At 48.6% G+C, this 21,619-nt stretch overlaps 1 protein-coding gene across 1 annotated transcript in view; it reads right to left on the reverse strand.

Annotated features, from left to right (window-relative positions):
* Positions 1 to 20,770, reverse strand: part of MYO5C (myosin VC) — an 86,701-nt gene extending 65,931 nt beyond the window's left edge. The window contains exons 1-6 of the mRNA XM_036301776.1: positions 20,607 to 20,770; positions 9,449 to 9,559; positions 5,915 to 6,080; positions 5,231 to 5,375; positions 2,294 to 2,450; positions 306 to 449 (exon numbers count right to left, since the gene is read on the reverse strand). Of these exons, the coding sequence (XP_036157669.1) occupies positions 306 to 449; positions 2,294 to 2,450; positions 5,231 to 5,375; positions 5,915 to 6,080; positions 9,449 to 9,559; positions 20,607 to 20,633 (750 nt within the window). The 5' untranslated portion in view covers positions 20,634 to 20,770. The remainder of the gene's footprint in view (positions 1 to 305; positions 450 to 2,293; positions 2,451 to 5,230; positions 5,376 to 5,914; positions 6,081 to 9,448; positions 9,560 to 20,606) is intronic.
* Between the last annotated feature and the right edge of the window lie 849 nt (positions 20,771 to 21,619).

Below are 21,619 nucleotides of genomic sequence, written 5' to 3' on the forward strand. Positions count from 1 at the left end.
GTGACAGAAGAGACTAGACTTCAGGTAATGAGCACACAGTATAGTATAAAGATGTCGTATTATCATGTTGTACACTTGACATTTACATGATGTTATTAACCAGTGTTACCCAAATAAACTTAATAAAAATTTAAAAAATGTTTTTAAGAACAGAAGAAACCAAACAAACTGTAAATGAAGTGACTCTAGTCAAGTCACAGAACAATGTAGGCTGTCTAATGAGTATATGAGTGAGTATATGAGTATATGAAACAATACTTAAAAAGTTGGGAAAAGGAAAATTTAACGAATATTTTTATCCTTACTTGAAAGACAACTCTGGATTTCTCCAGCAGGTAAGTTCTCATGTTGGCTCCTATAATTTGATTTCTCTCATCAAAACTGATTTCTGTGTATTTCCCAAACCGACTGCTGTTGTCATTGCGGGTGGTCTTGGCATTTCCAACAGCCTGCAAAACATAGAACTCTCTTGAAATAACCACACCACATCAAAAAGATCTCTGCATTAACATTATTGGAGCAGGGTTAGTAAAATCCAATCCTGCATGCGGGGGTGGGGGGGCGGTATTAGCAGAGGGAAGTTGGCGAGGGGGAAAGTGCTCTCCTCAATCTCTGGGAGACGCTGAGCAGAACAGCAAGAGTGCAGGCTCTGATGCTTCAGGCCCCCAGGTTCCCTTTTACTATCCGTGTGATGCTAGAAATGTTACTTCATCTCTCTCTGTAATATGGGGAAAATAAGCACCCTACAGAACTGGAGGGAAAATGAGATAATAGAGTGCCTCGCCTCACCATGCCCCACATAGTATAAATGCTCAATTAAAAGTCCACATCCTTCATTCAACCTTTGTTTCTATCCTTAGCCCTTACCGCTTCCCTTAACCGAAAAACTGCCTTCTCCCATCCCCCCCCACACACACACACTCTGAGCACGATTTCAGCTTTTTTACTTCTATCCCTGAATTCCGTCCCTTCTGCCCATCTCCCTTCCTGAGCACCTTTGTCTAGAAGTGCCCTTCTTAGGCACATATACTGTGCTTCCTGCCCTGGTCACCACACTTCATTGCGATGTGTATTTACCGAGCCCCTGCCATGGGCCACGTGCTCGGGAGGCAAAGGTGAACCCAATAGACCTGGTCCTGCCTTCATGGAGCTCATAGGCTGGTGGGCAAGGCCAACTCTGAACAAATAACCATAAAATCACCCACTGGGCACTTAACTGGGCAGGGCCTCTTGACTCTTCTATTGCTACCTTGGACTGTGATTTATGTTTCTATTTAACTTGAAAATATGCTCATGTTAGAGGAGCCTTAAAACTTGGGGACTGGGTCTTATTCTTTTCCATTACGTCCCATATTACCTGGCACAGTGGCTTATACAACATAGGTGTCTGATACATAAATATTCATTGAGGAGAAAGTAGAGAGGAGAGGTCTAGAAATCTAATGTTCTTAATTATTTGCTCCGCTTCCAAATAAACCCAAGTCAATCCTTTTCCCACTTTGCGAGGCAGCCAGAGCCGGCCTTTGGGCCCTGCCCTGAGCCTTTCAGATGCCCCTTCTTCTGAGAGGGTAGTGTCCTCAGCCCTGGCTGCTATCACCGCTGGCCTCGCCCACATGTGACCATCGATACCATGCTGATGAACCCGCTGTAGGAAAGAGAAAGAGCCTTGCTACGTGGCATGTGCTGATTTTTAAGGTGTGGATACTCCCACCATGATTGATTCCAAGCTCCCATGGGTTTAACAATAGCTCACAATACAAGGCCTGCATATCTAACACTCAGTTCAGGACAGTTGGTGCCGCTGGCTGCAGAACTCAGCTGGCCTCTGTGCACTGGTATCTGTGGTTGAGGACACTTACCTGGGATATAAATGTAAACAGGGGGCTCCTGAAAGCTGCTGGTAGAATTTCTAGCCCAGCAGATAGGGGGCGGAGCCTCAGAGGCAGCACTTCTTTGATCTTTATCATCATCATCATCATCATCATCATCATCATCATTATTAACTTATCTTTATTGTTGAACAACCCCACCCCATCCCAGGCCTTTACCACATTAGTGTCTGTGTCCATGGGTTATGCATTTATGCATATAAATTCTTTGGTTAATCTCTTCCCACCCATCCTCACCTTCCCTCTGGGGTTGGACAGAGACATAGAAGCATGGCACTTCGGTTAGCCAGGTCTTTTCGGGGAGGGAACTATGGTTAGTCAGGACAGCACACACAGTCCAGCCCGCCTCTCCCTCACCACACGCCCCTGCCTCCCAGCTGCCCCCACCCACCCGGGGCACACACCTCGGTGATGGGGTTAGACGCCAGCACCTTGTCCTCCACGTGGGCGTTACTGTTCGACTTGCTGACCGTGGCAAAGTACCTCATGGCATAGCGAGCAGACACCGTCTTCCCAGCACCCGACTCCCCGCTCACAATTATTGACTGATTTTTATTGTTTCTAAAGCAAACAAATGAAAGGATTTTTAACATGTTCATTCCTTCTTATTAAAACAGCAATATCTACTAAGAACAACGCAGACCAGCTGGAAGGGACACTGTTTCATCACTCCAAAGCAGCGCTTTTCAGCCCGCGTGCTGGCGGCAGGCACCATGGTTTTCCCACAAGGATTTGTGAAACATGCACTACCTGACGATTCAGTCAGGGGCACTGACCTCTTCTCCCTTAGGTTGTCAAATAAGAAAATGACAACAGCCAACACAACAATGCTGTCCAGTGCGAATGAATTGAAATCCTACCTACTTTCTTGTCAGATCAGCAAAATTAAATTTTTTGGTGTGCCTCAGAATTTTAGTAATTAGTTGATGTGCTGTGAGATGAAACAGGTTGAAAATCGCTGCTCTAACCCACCTGTTTCCAGCATTCTAGAGAATTTCCTCCCGGTCTTTCTTCCTATGGGACCATGCTGAAGACACAATTTTGTGTCCTATGTCTCCTGTGTTGAGGGCCCCCAAGACCAATCCCGGTTCAGTGGTCCACTAGGAGGACCCACAGGGCTCAGCATGTAGTCGTAGGCCCGGCTAAGATCTATTGCACCAAAAGGATACAAAGTAACTCAGCAAAGGGAAGAGACACATGGGGCCATGACCAGAGGAAGCCAGGCGTCAACTTCCAGGAGTCCTCTCCAAGTGGAGTCCACAGGACACACTTAATGCTTCCCACAGTGCACTGTGACAACCCGCGGAAATACTGTCTACCCGGGAAGCGCATCAGACCCAGTCCCCAGAGTTCCTATTGGGGCTGGTCACACAGGCATCCCCGAATGCAGTGGTTCTCAACCTTCCTAATGCCGCGACCCTTCAATACAGTTCCTCATGGTGTGGTGACCCCCAGCCATAAAATTATTTTCGTTGCTACTTCATAACTGTAATTTTGCTACTGTTATGAATCGTAATGTAAATATCTGATATGCAGGATGTATTTTCATTGTTACAAATTGAACATAATAAAGCATAGTGATTAATCACAAAAACAATATATAATTATATATGTGTTTTCCAATGGTCTTAGGCGACCCCTGTGAAAGGGCTGTTCGATCCCCAAAGGGGTCGCGACCCACAGGCTCTGGAAAGTCTCCTTCACCTGGAGGGGCACAACCTTGCCTGGGACTCTGTCACCTAGCATGTGCAGGAAATGGCTAAGTATCAGCTTGGATCCAGTCGGTGTGGCTCAGTGGTTGAGCATCAACCCATGAACCAAGAGGTCGCTGGTGTGATTCCTGGTCAGCATACATGCCCGGGTTGCAGGCTTGACCCCCAGAGGCAGCTGATCGATGTTTCTCATCAATGTTTCTACCTCTCTATCCCTCTCCCTCACTCTCTCTCTCTGAAATCAATAAAAACATTTTTTTTTTATTTTAAAAGTATCAGCTTGGCCCCAATGACAAGTGCCACCCCAGGGTGGGGGACTGCAAGGTACCAGGTCCCTGCTGATTGGTAGAGGTCCTGTGTTAGCCCTGCCTGCCCAGGAGAGAACCACACATGTTTAAGCCGCCATTATCTTTTCCTGATGACAAGCAGTGGAGCTTAGAATGGGTGCATCCAGCTCACAGGTGAGGACCCTGGCGCTGAGGGGGACCAGGCCCTGGGCCCAAGGTTACATGGTAAATAATGAGCAGGACCAGGCCCCTCACTTCAGGTTTTCATCTGTGAAATGAGGGCAATGATGGTAGCTCAGCTGACTTCACTGGAGTGTTGGAAGACTCAAAGATTACTGTGAAAGTTGTTTTGCAAATGTGAAAGGATCTACAAAAATAAGGTGGTGTTTTATTCTTCATACATTACAGACGAGGATATTGAAGCCAAAAGAGCCTGGTTATGGGAAAAAGAAATTACATATGGAGTAAAAACATCTGAGTGCCAATCCCAGCCTCATACATGCTGGGTGACCTTGCGCGGTGGCTCTGGAATCTGTTTACTGCCCAGGCATCTCCATCATGGCCACCCTGAGGGTACAAGGATGATGTACAGGAATGTGTGTGTGGTCATGGGTTCACAGGAGGCTTTTATTTTATTTTTTATTTTTTTAAATGTTTTAAAATGTATTTTATTGACCTCCCACAGAGAAGAAGGGAGAGGGAATAGAGAGTTAGAAACACCGATGAGAGAGAAACATCGATCAGCTGCCTCCTGCACACCCCCCACTGGGGCCGTGCCCGCAACCAAGGCACATGCCCTCAACCGGAATCGAACCCGGGACCCCCCAGTCCGCAGGCCAACGCTCTATCCACCGAGCCAAACCGGTCAGGGCCACAGGAGGCTTTTAATAAATGTTTGCCAGCAAAGCAAGAACTCCACAAGGCCATACAAAAATAAGCGGCAAAAATTAAGATAAAACTCAAATCTACACTGGAACCTGTGTTCATCTACCATTGGGCTCTGCTGCCCTGGGTGGGTCAGAAAGCTTCAACATCTCACAGCAGAGAATACATATTCCTCCAACCCAACACACTGCAAGAGAGGCACCTGCTAGTCCCGTGTTTGTAGGAACAACTTTTGATCACCCAGAAGGAACAAAATCCAGGAAACTCGGTTTAAACAGGTCAGGTATGCGCTGAGAGTCATTTGCTACTTGGTACACGCAGTCTGCTCTACCAGTACCCCTCCGGTCTGATGGTGACGTCTAATGAGACCAAGCCTGATGTCTCCCTCCCCAGCGAGGACCCAGCAAATGCAGGAGCATTAGGAGAGCCAGAGCAAGCCCGCCCCGCAGGAGGCTACCTGGCCATCTGCTTGTACGCCTCTTCTGCCACCGCAAAGATGTGCGGGTCCATGTCGCCCATGTTCTGCCCACTGTAGGCATGGATGATGGCATCTCCGTAGATGGGCAACTGCTTGTAAGGATTCATGGCCACCAAAATGATTCCTGAGAAGAGACGTTAGACACAGTGATGGGGTTCTTACTGTCACCCCAGCTCTGCCACTTACAAAACCTTCTGTGTGACTCTGGGCAGGCCACTCAGCGCTCTGAATCAGTTCCCTGCCGATGCCACCCCCAGTCTGGGCTACTCTAAGGGGGACCGATGAGGTGACATGAGACTGTCCTAACACTGAGAGGCTTTGGCAATTCCCAATGGAAATATGATGATTACGTCATTGCCCCAAATAAGTAATAAATTTATCACCTCCATTGGCAAACTCCAACACAAGCTTCATCCACATATATTTTTCTTGGTAGTCCAACCTTAGCTCTTGTTGAAAATTCTCCCCACCCAGACACTTCTTTTTATAACAGACTCCCTAAGATCAGATGCCTGTGCCGCTGAGGTGGAAATGTGGGCACTACACATTTTGACAGACGTCAGCAATTCTAATATAAACGTAATATGACATGTGTCATCAGGATGCTCTGGGCAGCACGCACTGTGTCCGTGCCAGTCCCGCTCCTGGGAACCCTCTCCTTACCGCTGTAGGTGTAAATGAGTTTGGATTCCGCGAAGCGGATCCTGAGGTTGTGGAGCACCGCGGGCTCATGGAGGTAGCTGAGGGCCGTCAGGTCATTCTCACCCACCAGGATGTCAGGGTTCCGGAGTGGAGGCAGAGATTCCGGATCAACGGAATAATCCAGCTCCTGTGCACGAAGATACACTTAAAGCTCTGGAAGTGAAAGATGTTGGGTGTTTCTGCTGGACCACCGTCTCTGTCCTACCTCCCTCCCTTCAGAGTGACCTCCGACACCCTGAAACCAAGTATGTAGAGCAACGAGAAACTTATCTTTATGGCTGGCTTCTAAAAAGTGGGAGCCAGGGTGCTGGGGTCTTGGCTGTGTGTCCTAGGACAAGTCATTCACCTTCTCTGGGCCTCTCTTCTCTCATCTGTGAAAAGACTGGCTGCACCAGGTCAGGTGCCTCACCCCCAGTCCTACCACAGGCTCCCTACTCGTATGTGGTTTAGGTATTGGGTGCCATGGAAGTTTTGATTTGAAAACAGAATCCTGCTGCTAAAAATGACATGGCTACCTAAGGTCCCTTGCAGCGCTAAGGCTGCTGAATCTCTGTTGGAAGTTGACACGCTTCATGATGAGAACGGTCCAAAGGGGTCCATGCAGGTGGTGGTCTCTCTGAGCGAGGCTACCAGTGTTCCCGAGGGCTCCCAGCTCCACCTGCAGGGCTGCCTGTGTTTACCAACCTCAGCCCTGGGCTGGGGAACCCCAGGCTGGCCTCTCCTCTGCCCCTTTCACCTCGTGTTCCGGAGGCAGCTGCCTGAGCAGAGTGAAGGCCCGGTTAGCCTGCCTGGCGGTGTCCACACCTCTTCCAGATGTCAGAGCACCAAGAGACCGATGGCTACCTGCTCTAACTTCCTTCATTTGCAGTCCACAGCTTGGAGAAGTGACAGAACTAGGGCACCCAGCAAGCTTGTTTCCCTTCTGCCTTCCCAGGCTGCCTTCCTTTCAATACCTGGTCCTGGACCAGCTCAAGGTGAGCCAGCTGCCCCTTAGCAAGTGCCCACTGTGTCAGCACTCAGCACTGGTTATTTCGTTTAATCCTCAAAACTGCCTTCCCAGGAGGGCATGACTACCCTGATCAATGGTGAAGGAGACAGGCTCAGAGAGGTTCAGCCCTTGTCCCAGGTCACACATGATATGGGTCTGGCTGACCCTGAAGCCTGCATCAGGATGGCCCCCATCCACACCGACAGGGGTGTGGTTTGTTGGTTGCTCGCTCTGTTCTGCGTAAGGAGAGCAGCTCTGGACAACAACGGGACGTGAGTCCTCAATGCAGCTGCCTGCTCCATGGTCAATGTCATTATGTTTGCAGAACATTCTTCATCTACACACTTTGAGAATAAAAGAAAAATGCTGCTCATACATAATTTTTACATTTCCTGAGTTTTCTGTTTTAGATTAACAGCCTCCTTTTCCAGTTCAGCCAGTGTGTGTGTGTGTGTGTGTGTGTGTGTCTTTGTGTGTGTCTGTGTGTGTGTCTGTGTGTGTGTGTGTGTGTGTGTGTGTGTGTGTGTGTGTGTAAGAAACGGAGGAGAGAGGGAAAGACAAACAGAAGGAACAGCATGGGGGACGGGGAGAAAATGTGAAGAACATCAGATTGGCAGTCGGGGCAGAATTGCCATTCTCCTACACAAAGCAGGCTCTGTCCTTCATGGTACAAAGAGTCAAGTTACACAGCAGCCTGGCAGCCTCCATCTCACCTGCCTCTCCCTCCTCCTCCAGGCAGCTGGCTCAGGGCCAGGAATGTCGCCACCTGAGGCCCTGCTGATATTACTAAGGCAGCGAGCCACCACTGCATCTGCTGTCTGAGATTGTTCACCCAGAGCCATCTGATCCCTAATTAGAAGCTTGGCTGTGCACAGGAGGTTTTCCACAAATGCTGCAAGGAGTTTCAGATGGGAAGGGAGAGGCTAATGGAGGCACAGCATCCTCTCACTTCATGTCTCTTACATCTGCACACGCACACCTGGGTCATCTCATTTGATCTGCAGCAACCTCCCTGTGCTGTGGTGCTGTTATTAACCCATTCCACATGTGAAGCAATCACAGGGCTCACGGTCACAGACTAGCGAGTAGCTGTGGCAGGATTTGAATCCAGATATTGATTCTAGAGGATGTGCCCTTCACATCTATGTTCACCTTCCTTCAGTATCTCAGGAAATGATGCCCAAATCCAGGATACTCTGATTGGAAATAGTGTGTCCTGCCTCTATAGAAGCCATTTGCATGCTTTGGAAATTCCAGCATTTAAATATTCAGATGACCTTCCCCAGACCAACTCTGGCATCCAGATGGATCAGGAATCCTCTGCCCAGCTCTGTATCCTCATACTTGATTCTAAAAAAGGCAAAGCCACCTTAGCTATGGATCCAGCGGGATGTCATTAGCACTGGGGAGGAATAGGACGACTCACGATGGGTAAAGCAAAGGCAAATGTGCGGAAGCTGGTCATCAAAAGGCATGCCCAGCCTCCGAGAGGACGTCCTCACCAACATGCTCCTCCACAGGCACTGCCCAGCCCCGTCTCTCCCTCGCCACACCAACTCGGACAGAGGCCCTCAGGATGTCACACGAAGCTGGACATTCCTGTCCACCCGTCCCACCTCCCGTCACTTTCCTAATTGCCCCATCATGCTCCCTGGGGAGCTCCCAATTCTTCATGTTTTTATCCACCTGCAGCCGGACTCGCTCTCCCTCTGCTCTCCTCTCACACCTCCCACTCCCGTCTGATTTTCTCTCTCTCCCCTCTGTTTCTCTTCCTCTTCCCATCGCCCGAGGATATTTTTCCATTGATTTTTAGAGAGTGGAAGGGAGGGGGAGAGACACACAGAGAGAAACATTGATGTGAGAGAGACACATCGATTGGTTGCCTCCTGCACTTGCCCTGACCAAGGGCGGGGATCAAGTCTGCAACCGAGGTACATGCCCTTGACAGAAATTGAACCTGGGACCCTTTAGTCCATGGGCCGATGCTCTATCCACTAAGCCAAATAGCTAGGGCTGTCTTCCCATCTTGATGTTGTTTTCTGCCAGTTATGCCTCGGGCTCAAACTACTTCCCTCCAAGTTTCTTGTCTTTGCCCAGTCTCTGAGCTAAGACCTAGGAAACCAAAATGGCTAATTGTTTTTCAGCCATTTCCCAACAGTGCGGACTCCCTGGAAATGCAGCACAGGGCACAGGCCTGTCTGCCACACCTCCGTGCTGTCTACCATCTTGGTGCCCTGCCTGCCCCACCTCAGTGCGAGAGAGGCCCAGCTGAGGCAGGGCACTTTTGGCCTTCAGTTGGGCAGCCTGGGGTGGGGGTAGGGGGGTGGGGAGAAAAAGGGGAGTGGTACACATGAGTGCATCCACAGCACCAGCTGGCCATTTTGGGTGCCCCTCATGGGTCCTCCCCTGGCTGCTCCCATAGGGACCATATGCCCCGCCCCCCCTCCCCCAACATACCCCAGTTATCCCTTCATACGTCACGGCAGCCACAGCCAGCGAGGACCTACCGTTCCATCCTCCAGCAGGAGTCGCAGGACTTTGTCACCAACTCTGTAGTCCTTTGCTATTTCAGCAGATTTCCAAACGTCTTCAGGATCCGGAATCCAAACCCTGTTGTACTGACCAACACAATGAGACAGGCTTAATTCCAGCACTTCGACAATAAGACACAGATCACCTGGTGATCAGACTTGAAGGTTTGCTTCTGTCCCTTCATTAGGAACACTTTTACCTAATTTTTGCTGAGGAGGTAAGCTTTAGTGTATCTGCCATGCATCAGGCCTGGCTGCTTCATTTTCTAGACAACGGGATTCCCACAGCCTATATCCACCTGGAAAGCTGAACCCCTGGGAGTGACAATGAGTCCCTGAGCGCCCCTAAAGGGAAGACCTGAGCGCTGCCTGCAAGCGCTGGAGCAGAGATTGTGTTCACTGCTGATGGACCATGGGGCTCTGGGCCAGACACTTAACTTCTTGTGCCTCATTTTTCTCATCCATAAAATGGGTACAACAAGGCCTACCTCGCAGATTTGCTGGGAGGTTAAATTAGACACTGTACTTGAAAGCACTCTGCAAAGTGCTGTAGAGGTCATGTCACAGCAGCATTATTCCCGTCTTACCACCCAGGCCAGCAGCCCAGGGTTCCCACTGGGAAATGCAAGTCCAGGTGGAGCTGCCGAGCTCAGTTCCCAACAAGCCATCAGTACACCCAGTGCTGACATGCAAGGCTTCAGGCAGAACCACACCGCTGTGTACTGAACCGTGTCCCTCCAAAATGCATACGTTAAAGGCCTAATTTACAATGTGCCTGGAGACAGGGTCTTTAAGAGGTAGTTAAGGTTAAACGAAGTCATAAGGCCCTGAGCTTTAGGATTAGTGTCATAAGAAGAGACTCCAGAGAGCTCGCACACATACAATCTCTCTTCACCTGATGTGCTGCCGAAAGGCCATGTGAGGAAACAGTGAGAAGGCAGCTGTCTCCACCCAGGGGGAGAAGTTCCCGCCAGACACCAACCCTGCCAACACCCTGATCTAGGACTTCCCAGCTTCCAGAACTGTGAGAAATAGGTGTCTGTTGTTTAGCACCCAGGCTGTGGTATAGTCTTATGTCAACCCAAGCCAATGAACACACATGCCTAATAATTCACATATTAGGAAATTCACAGAATTTACCAGTCATACCTGAATGCTGTTCAAGATAAAGACAAGGTGCCCGGTCTGTGTAGCTGAGTGTTGACCCAAGAACCAGCAGGTCATGGTTCATTTCCTGGTCAGGTCATGTGACCGGGTTGCAGGCTCAATCCCCAGTAGGGGACATGCAGGAGGCAGCCAATCAATAGTTCTCTCTCATCATTGATGTTTCTCTTTCTCCCTCTCCCTTCCTGTCTCTGAAATTAATGACAATATACATATTTTTTCAAAAACCTTTATTGTTGAAAGTATTACATATGTCCCCCTTGCTCCCCCATTGACCCCTTCTAGCCTGCCTCCGCCCCCCTCCCCAGGCCTTCACCACCCTATTGTCTGTGTCCATGTGTCATGCGTATATGCACACAAGTTCTTAGGTTGATCACTTCCCAACTATCCACCCTCCCCCGCGTTCCTTCCACATTCTGTTCTTTGTTTCTATGTCTCTGGATCTATTTTGTTTATCAGTATATTTTGTTCATTAGATTCCACATATGAGTGAGAGCATGTTATACTTGTCTTTCTCTGTCTCAAAAGGTAAGAGATCTTTCTAATAACAATAACTATATATATATATATATATATATATATATATATATACACACACACACACACACATATATATCTAAAAAGATAAATATAAGGTGACGGCCAAGTGCTTACACTGCAGCTGCCATCCTAGGGTCCATGATTCGCTCCTCTCTCTCCTCCAGACATGCTGTCTGCATCATACCCTTCCACCCAGACCCCACATCTAAGTCTCCTGTAGCAGTCTGTAAAGTCATTCCTCTGCCCATTCATTCATCCATTCAATAAACACTTGCTAAACATCCATGATGCCTATGTCTGCCACAGTGCTAGGTTACCAAAAAGGAAAGGCATCTTCTCATGTCACCATGGTCTTCCTACTAACCAGCCAATCACTGGCCTGTGCATATGTGCATATTTGCATCCCTCGGCTCAAGTACCAGCAGTTTCTATCAGTAGAGTGCCCTCCAGGATACCCTAACATCTTGGGACATAAGCAGGCCAACAGGGACAGGAACTGAAAACACCCCCATGAAGACATTAAGCAGCACCTAGGAAAGAAAGCTCTTGAATCTAAAGGCTCGGTAGCCCAGGATGCCAGATCTGGATGAAGCGCGAGAGGCCGGCAGTGTCTGACCCTCACTGCCCACAGAACACTGGCCGCCAAGTTCCCCAGGAGCAGAGCTAAGATGAGCTCCACAGTTTTCATAACAGCCCCAAACTGGAAATGGGCTAAATGTCCACTGATGTGAGAATACATTTTAGAAAGAGTAAACATGCAACTGTGGCATACGCACACAATGGAATCCTACTAACCAACACAAGGTCAACTACTGATACAACCAAGAACTTGAGTGAATCTGTGAAGCACTAGCTTTGCACAAACGAGTACATTCTGTATAGGTATCTTTACATGAAGTGCAGAACAGGTAAAACTAACATACAGTGGGGAAAATCCAAGCAGTATTGCCTCTGGGGGTAGCTAGGGCCTGGGAGTGACTGGGAAGGTGCCTGAAGGAATGTTCTGGGGTGATGGCTACATTCTATGTCTTGATGGGGTTTGGGTTACACAGGCGCTAAGCACTTTCAAACTTCAGAGAACATAGACTTAAGATTTGTGCATTTCGTTGTCTGGAAATTTTACACACAGAACAAAAAGGAACTCTTAACAATATGCATACTGAAGTATTTAGGAGGATGGGTATTGACATATACAATTTACTCTATAATGCTTCCAAATATAAGATGGGTTGAGGGCTGCATAGAAGGATAGAAAGATGGATAGATATGTGATACAACAAATACAGTGAAAAAATGTTCACGCTCAAATCTAGCTGGTGGGACAGATGCTTACTGTAGAGTTTGTTCAACTTTACGCTTAAAATGTTCATAACAAGATGTTGGAGGAAATAAAAAATAAGTATAAAACATAATTCAGGGTTTCAGTATTAGACTTGGGCAAAGTTGGCTGAGGAGCATAGCTATTAATCTCCTAGTTAATATAAATTGCTTCACTTAATAATATATATATCTATTTAAAATTGGTTGGATATCAATCATGACTCCCTAAGTTATTTGGGTTGCTTTAATTACTGACAGCTACTTAAGAGCAGAAGCTTGCTGAAATGTAGCATGGGAGGGTAAGACCTGAGAGAGGGAGAGAGAGAGAGAGGAAGCATGACTTGGCAGGCAATGACACATACTCAGATACACCCCCACCCCCTGCAGATAGGTGGACAGAAGCCTAATAAACACAGACAGACACACCTCTTAGACAGACGCCCACACTCTATGCATCCTTGTTGCCATGGGCTACCATTTTCTACCTCAGGTCTGCTACTGAAAATATTTCTTACTAACCTCATAAAGCTGAAATCATTAACAGACTATCCCAATTTATCACGAATTGGCCACGGTAGGATTTTAGAGCTGAAAGGGCCCATGAAGGCTGTCTACCCCAGGTGTTCTTCACACACAGCTGCAGAAAGCTGACTTCTGTGAAACGGGGGAAAGAGGTGAAAATGGAGGTGTCCAGGCAGAAGCGCAGAGGGGGCTGCGGCTGACGTCTGTCAAGTCCTCCAAGGAATCCTGGGGTCTGAGAAGTAATGTTCAAATCCCTCAGCCAATCTAAGCCTTTTGTTTTCCTGATCCCTAAACTGGAGGCCAGAGAGGTCAGTAACCCACCAGATACCACACAGAGAGTCTCAAAGGTGCGGACTCCAGGGGAGCCAGGGCCAGGGCTCCTCTTGAACTACTTGTTAACTACACGAGTCTGGCCCTGAAAATAATTCTGATCTCTCCTGAGCATGTGGGGGCCTGCAGTGCGGACACATTCTTGGGACCATGTGCAACCACCTGTTGAGGGCGCACAGATTCTCCCGGCACTCAGGTTACATTTGTTTCATTGGTTAATTTCAGCTCAAAGTAGTGTTACATGGTAGGCACTATTAGGACGAATGGAACCAAGCATCTGCTTCTCTTCTGGTGTGAACACAGTGGCCTCCTTGGCCCCCCTGAGTTCCCAGGCCCTCCATCCCCCACTGGGCCCGGTGCCTCTACCGACAACGCTGCCAGTCATTTAGGCTGAAACCCAGCCTGGTAAGTAAACACACCAAAGTTTACCCAGTTCCACAGAAGTTACACCCATTCGGTCCCTCCCTTCTTCCTCTCATTCCTTTACCCACGAGGCAACACTTCAAACCGGAGGGAGAGCTAACTTTACAGCATTTAGACAAACAAACGCAGTCCCTGCAAACAATGTGACTAGCTCTCATGTGATCTCCCCAGTGTGGTTCCTTTTCCTGAAGCAGGAGCCACCCGACTTAGGCCACCCTCTGGGGCAGGCCCATCTCCCACACCTTTTCTGGGAATCCTCCCCCAGGCCGGCGATCGTGGTGTCCCCAAGCCATGGGAGGCTCGGGAATGAGACAAAGGAACTGACGCTTAGGAAGTGATATGTTCCCAGGAAGATGTCCGATCCGCATACCCCACATGCTCACGTGAGAGAGAGCAGCATCTTCTCAGGTTGCCCGCCCATTTGAGGGGTTCTACTGGCATCTGCAGGCCTCACATGGATCATGGAATATCACCGGTTTCCACCCCAGCCACCTACTGGCCTGGAAGGGACTCTACTAGTACACGTTCTGGGTCAGCCAGGCCAGAGTGGTGACACAGTGCTCCCTCTTTCCCTCCTCCTCTTCCCTCGTTCCCCAGGGCCCTTCTCAGGCCTCCTCTAGTGTCTCCCAAAGTCCTTCCTGGTCTCTTCTCACAACACGGTTTCCAAGACTGTGTACCACTGAGTCCTCCAGCCCAGCTCTCCCCATGGATCTAGATCACAATTCCAATTCCCTTCTAGACATCAACCCCCAAATGTGCTCAGACACAAATCCCAAGCTCAAGTGATCCTTATGCCTATCTTATCCAACTTTCCTCCTTGGGTCACCCCCTTGTGAATCTGCCCTCTGTCTACTTCCCACCCAAACCACCAGCAGTTTATAGAGCACCCTGAACACTTCGAGTCCTTCCACCCCCAAGCCACCCTCCTCCCCCATCACTGAGCAACTACTTTGAGCAGTCGAGTCAGCTCAAAATCCCCTTCTCTGTGGCACTTTCCCTGGCACCCTCACCCCAGGCAGAGTTGAATGCTTCCTTTTTAGAGCTCTCTCTACCCTTCCCAGGTTTCTGGGTCACTTCCATCTCCCCCACTGACATTTGAACTTAAAGAGCGTTGTCTTTTTGCCCTGGAACCCAATACAATGATTTCCCCCTAGCTAGCACTAGATGTTCAATGAACATCTTTGAACAAAATTTGAATTTGCAGTAGTCCAGTTGCATGAATGAAAGACTAGGTGGTAGTTTAGTCTTTATGTCCTCCCCTTTTTTTACTCTTTTCAACTACCCATATATAATACAACAGATAAATCTAATTTTCCAGAGTTGTTGATGATATATAGAAATCTAAAAGCTGCTTAGAAGAGCCAAAAGGAAAGTCATTAAACTGAATTTTGACCTTAGTTTAGCTACGGACCCCAGACTGCTAGTTAAGACACTTCAAAATAAAAGTGCTGCAGGGAAAAAAAAAAGATACTTCACATCTGAATTTAAGCAAAACTTCAATGAAGATGTCTGTGAGTTCTTCATGCACAAGTGAAAGAAACAAACAGTTGAAGGATAATAGAATTTGTGAATCTGTGGCTAAAACCAGTCATAACCTGAGTTCTGATGAATGAGTGAGAATACTTTACGGAAGGTCTTCAGAGGCGCCATAGAGTTCTGGTGCCTCATCTCCATTCATCACTTTCACCAACATCTCAGATGAAAAACACAACACCTGTGCATCAAATATCAGATGAAATATTATTAGCCAAGGATCGTCAGGACTGCTAAAGGTTTTGACAATCTGCAGAACACTAAACAACAAGTTCGAAAATTTAATAGGGATAACTGTAAAATCCAGTATATAGGGACCCAAAATCAACAGTATTATAATAACATCAATATTAAAAAACTTTTATTAAGCATTGTGTGTCAGGTATTTTGCTAAGGATTTTACACAGATGATTTAATCCTTACAACGACTGGTAAAACCTAAGTCCATTTTATGAATGTGGAAACCCAGGAGGTTAAGTAACTTGTACAGTGTCACCCAGTTAGCAAAGGGCAGAACCAAGACTCAACCTCAGCCACCACCTACAGGAGCAGCTCTCCTTGAAACAAACGGAAAAGGAACGCAATGCTGGCCTGCACGGAGGGCAATCACAGGAGGTTGCATCCCCCAGTCCCATGGTACTCATGGCTCAGCAGACCAGCTCTAGAAAATAGTGCCACCAAGATAAGATAGATACCAGGTATTGAAATTCACCCAGAGGAAGGCGGCCTTGATGCTGAGTCTGGAATGATGCTGTAAGAGAAAGGGCTGGTGTACTGTCACTCTCCCCAACCTCTCAGCCCCGCCCACGTGGCATTCTCCGCAGCAGTCAAGCCTCTGGGCTTCCTTTGTTCTAAATATCTCCATGTCTTCAACTCCTGCCGCCACAGCCTCAGGTCCCCGCCTCCTTCCTGAGACTATCCCATGCCTGGTGCCTGTCTTAATAGCTTCGGACCCCAGTCCTCCACTTCCCTCTCTTCAGCCTGTCACCATGCTCAGGGGTCCCCTTTCGCCCTCACGGTTCTACTGAAAGAGAAGCAATGCCAAGAACCTCCTAGTGGCCAAACCTAATGACGCTTCCTTGGCCTTCATCCCCCTTGACTTTTTGGCAGCTGACTGCCCAGTCTTCAGTTACTGACACACATGGACTTCCTCCCTGGTTTGAAAGGAAGAAGGCCATATAGAAACATATATATTATATGATTATGATCACACAGCATATATAATTTTTGTACCCTCATTTTTTATGTAACACAAGCATTTTCCCCATATTGCTAAGAACTCTTCATTAAGTAGCATGTTTAATGGATTCATACTACTCCATCCTGTAGATCTTCTATAATCCATCAAATTCTACCCTTTTGCTGGACATTGGGTTTGTTTCCATTTGTTATTAGAAGAAATAATGTGATAAACAACCCGGCGCAAAGGGAGGCCGCTATGAAGTGGATGGACTTCCCACCAGTCCTCTGTGTGAGAGGAAGGCCAGATCTCTTAAAGAGGAGGAAGATGATAAGGCTGTAAAACCAAGGGGATGGTAGTGGGAAGTGTTAAAAACTTAGGCTTTTAATCCTGGCTCCATCACATCTATGGAACCTTAGGCAATTTAACCTGGGTCATTTGTAAAATTGGGATATTGGTTATTCAGATTAAGTAAAAGAAGGCAAATAAAGTTTTGAGGATGGTATCTGGCACATAAAAAGTACTCAGTGACTGAGATAAAAGTAACCGTCATCAACAGCATCATTTTCATGCCCGTAGCTTTTTCTGAGAGCAGAAAAACTCATTCACTCAAGCATGCACACATCAAACACATACTGAATGCCCAGTGCTCCATGTTCTCTAGAAGCTCTTGGTCAACAGGGGAGACAGAGAGCTAATGAGCTGTTAACAGTCATATTAAAGGTGCCTTTTGGAGGGCAAAGATTTCTCAGAAGAGGCCCTGCTCAAATGGAATCTGGAAAGTGCAGGCGGGGGTGAGCAAAGGAGAGACAGAGACAGACAAACATTCCGAGCAGGGGGAGCCCAGGTGCCCAGGTGCCCAGGCAGAGGAATGCACTGAGAGGCAGCAAGAAGTCGGTGCAGCCTGTGCCAGGGCAGGAGCTGGCGGGCAGGGGGTGGGAGGTGAGGCAGAGGCAGGACGTCATGGCTGGTTAGCGAGTCTGAAAGTGATGGAGCTCTAGGGGGCCTCAAGAAGAGAATGGCCAGACTGGTTTTTCCCCAGCGTGGAGCTGCTGGGTCAAATGCTGTGGACATTTCTAAGGCATGTCGCCACACTGCACTGGAAAAGAGATGGGCTGTTGTATACTTTCCCCGAAGCAACTGCTGCTCTCCCAGGAGTCCCTGTTTCTCAGAACCTCTCTTCCTTGGTTCTGGATGCTGGCTCTCCTGTCTCCTCCTCCCTGCCATGGCTCTAGCCCTGGCCCCTCTGCCTCCTCTCCCTCCCTGATCAGATGCATCTCCAGGGTCCTGTCCTGGCCCTCTTCTCTTCCTTGGTGAGGCCCTAACTGCCTGGGCTTCAACTCCACCTCTGGGCACATGACTCCTGGCCCATCCTCTGGAGTCTACACAAACCTGCAACTACCTAGAAGCCCACCACCACCAGCTCAACCCTGGCAGGGATTTGCCTCACAACTTTCCTAAGAAATATCTCCACCACCTGATGTCCCTAGTGCCAACGGTGCGGCCCCACTCTCAGTCCCCCGGACGCTAACCTCCATGTCATCCTTGCTCATCCCTCTCCCGCACACACCCCAGTCCAGTCTCTCCTCTCACCTATCTCCACATGCTCTCCAGACTCTGCCTCATCCTCCATTTCTGCAGCCCCAAGTTTTTCCTGGGCAGTCAAGATGACCTGACAAATCAACAATATGACTCTGGCCCCTCTCTCATGGGCACTTATATGTGGAATTTAAAGAACAATGTAAATGAGCAAACAAAACAGAAACAGACTCATGGATACAGACAACAGACTGATGGTTGCCAGAGGGGAGGGTGGTTGGGCGACTGGGTGAAAAGATTGACAAGTACAGATCGGTAGTTAGAGAATAGTCATGAGGATGTAAAGTACAGCATAGGAAATGTAGTCAATTATATTGTAATAACCATGTATGGTGCCAGGTGGGTACTGGAAATATTGGGGGAAACCCTTTGTAAAGTATATGAATGTCTAACCACTATGCTACACACCTGAAAGTAATACAAAATATTATTGAATGTAAACATTCGTTATAAAGTGTATGCTGCCCTGACTGGGTAGCTCAGTTGGTTAGAGTGTCATCCCAATATGCCAAAGTTATGGGTTCGATCCCTGGTCAGGGCACATACAAGAATCAACCACTGAATGCATAAATAACTCCTCCCTCCTTCTCTACCTCCTTTCTTCCCTGTCTCTCTCTCTCTCTCTAAAATCAGTAAATAAATTTTAAAAATGAAGTGTGTGCTGATATGGAAAAGAATAGTAAAGAATAAATGAGAATATATATTACCATTTTCCTTCTCTGAAAATGTACACAAAATACTTCGTAGGTTTTTTTTTCCTTGAGAGAGAGGAATAGGGTGGTGAGAGGAATATGGGGGGAAAATTTGAGTATATTTTTTAAAAAGAAATCTTTAACAAAATCTTCCTAAAGCCTAAACAGGCAGCTACATAAACTCTGAAATTGACACAGTGGGGGGCTGACTGCCCACCTGGAAGGAAGGTAACAGCCTAGGAACACGTGTGCCTACTTGGACACCAAGTGGGTAGGGGCAGCCATCAAGGTTCCTCTGGCTCTGGGATTCTCAGAAGAGAAACAGACTCAGATTCTCTATCCATTCAAGCTCATCTCTAGAAAACTCTTCCATATCCGTTTTCCTACACTGTGCCTGGTCCGAGTTAGCATTTCATGTACGGGTGGACAAACGTAGGTTTACAGTTGTAATACAAAGAAATAATACAATAATTAATAATCTAAGAATAAACTCTGTGTTTCGTGTACTCACAACTGTAAACCTACATATATTTATGAGGCACTTGGTGATAGGGAGTGGGAGGGATTGTTACCTAAAATGGGTTAACAGTTTTCTCTGTCCTCCACAGTATCTTCCAAGAAAGGTTTTGTTCAAGAACTTTTTCTCTTTTTTTTACCTCCAGTAAATTGAAGACCAAAGAAGCACTGTTGGCTATCTGATGGCTCATATTCTCATTGGTAAAACTAGCCCAGAACAGAGGCAATTCAAACACTGTCCATTTAGAACACTAGTTAATGGAAACACATGCATTAGAGGGGAAACGTCTGTTACTAATCAAACAAGGTAGAAGAAAAAGATTGCTCAGACTACTGAAATATTTACTTACAATTATTGTTTCCATCTATAGCAAAAGTGTCTTTAAATATAAAGAGAGGGCATGTGTCAGGACAAATGAATGGGCTGTAGTCTCATCAGTTTGAATCCTGGGGATGAGCGTATAGTAGGAGGAATGGCTTTATGGCGATTGAAATGGATTTTTTTCCCAAAGGGCCAACACTTTCACACTTTTTATCCCAATTATTAGCCAAGGTCATCTCAGAGAGTTCTGGACACCGAGTGGGAATGCCGTCCTTCCTCCCGAAAGTGTGGAGCCCTCGGCCCCCACGGGAGATGGGGTTTCCGAGGCTGCGCTAGTGATTCCTGCAGCCCGGGGTGTGTATGGAAGGTGGTGTACACACGGCAAAGCACCACGTCCGTGGTGAGTGAGGAGCCCGGGTTCCTAGCAGCCCCCAACCTCTGGGTGAGGCCTGGGCCACCCATCTCGGCTGCTGCGGCTCTGGCCTCAGATGAACCCAAACACGCGCGCAGCCCGGGAGACCCAGCAAGTCTAGCAGCAGCAGCCTCAGCACCGCGCTCGGAGCTTCCGAGCCCAGTCGTTCAAGGGGCTCCCAGGAGGCCGAGGGGATGATGGATGCGATTATTCTCCCGCGGCTGAGATTTCCACGTGCTCGCGGGCAACAGCCTCCACCTGTGGCTCGGGAAGAGGGTCGGAGCGACGCGGAGACGGGCCTGACGCGCGACCCCTGGAGCCCAGGCCCCTGTGACACTCGGTCTTCCCGTCCCGAGGGGACCCAGGCTCGAGGGGCGCCTTTCCCACGGACACGGACGGGTCCCCGGGGGGGTGGGGTTGCCGTTCCCGCGCCCTCATATTCCCGGGCTCCCCGCGGCCCCTCCGGGCCACGGGCGCGCCAGGCGCACAGGAGCGGCCGGGCACAGGTACAGTCAGCACTAGCGCCCGCCGCTTCCTTCCCGGCCCCTTCCCTCCGGCCCCCGCCCCCGCCCCCCGCCTACCTGCGTGTACAGCGCGGCCACCGCCATGAGCGAAGGCGCCTGGGCAGCTCGGGGCCGCGACGGGGCGACGCGCGGGGCTGGGCCAGCGGCTCTGAGGCCCCGGGAGGTGGCCGTGCGGGGCGCCGCGTCAGCAGCGCTGGGCCGTCCGGCGGCAGAAGTTTCCTGCGGATCCACAAACTTCCCCGAGGGCTGCGGCCCGAGGAGGGAGGCGCGATTGGTCCCTCCGGCCCGACTCCTCGCCGCGATTGGCCGGGGCGGGGGCGGGGCAGGGCGCGGCGCTCGCCGGCGAGTGTCTGCGGGGAAGTGCGTCCACCTGCGGGGCGAGCGCCCCTCCGAGAACGAGGCGGAGCGCGCCGCGCTGTCCCGCCCGCAGGGAACAGGTGTGTCCCAGGTTGTCCCGGCCCAGGCTCCAGCTCCCTTGAGTCGCTGCCTGTTTACTGTCAAGAGCAGAAGGACATGACCATTTCCAGAGAAAACCCAAGAGAATCAACAAGCTTGTGAGAGCTCAGCCAGGTGACCATATTCAAAAAAAAATATAAAAATGAATAACTTTCCTTGATATCCGCAATAACCATTTAGAAAATACGAAGAAAGTAAAATAGGAAAATAAGATATTTATAATATCAACAGAAATACACAGTGTCCAGAAATTACACTAACAAAAACGCACTTGGCCTTTGTGCAGAAAATGCTTAAATTTCCCTTCCTGGGCATAAAAGACCTCAGTAAATGGGAGGACATGTCATTTTCATGGATGGGACTATTTAATATTGTACAGGTGCCAATTCTACCCAAATTAATAATATGTAAGCCTAATATATTTGGAACAAAAACCCTAGCAGGACTTTTGGACAATTGTACGGTTGGTTGACATTTCTTATGTTCTAAAGTCCCATCCTGGTTGAGCACCAGCCTCTGGAAAGTGTGTGGACCGCTGGAAAACCTCTGCGAGATGGCTCAGCAATGTTCCAAAGTTTTCAGTGTGCAAGCCTGGCACTTTTTACTAAACTGAT

This window comes from Myotis myotis, unplaced genomic scaffold, assembly GCF_014108235.1.
Source record: "Myotis myotis isolate mMyoMyo1 unplaced genomic scaffold, mMyoMyo1.p scaffold_m19_p_1, whole genome shotgun sequence".
In the NCBI taxonomy this organism is placed as follows: domain Eukaryota; kingdom Metazoa; phylum Chordata; class Mammalia; order Chiroptera; family Vespertilionidae; genus Myotis; species Myotis myotis.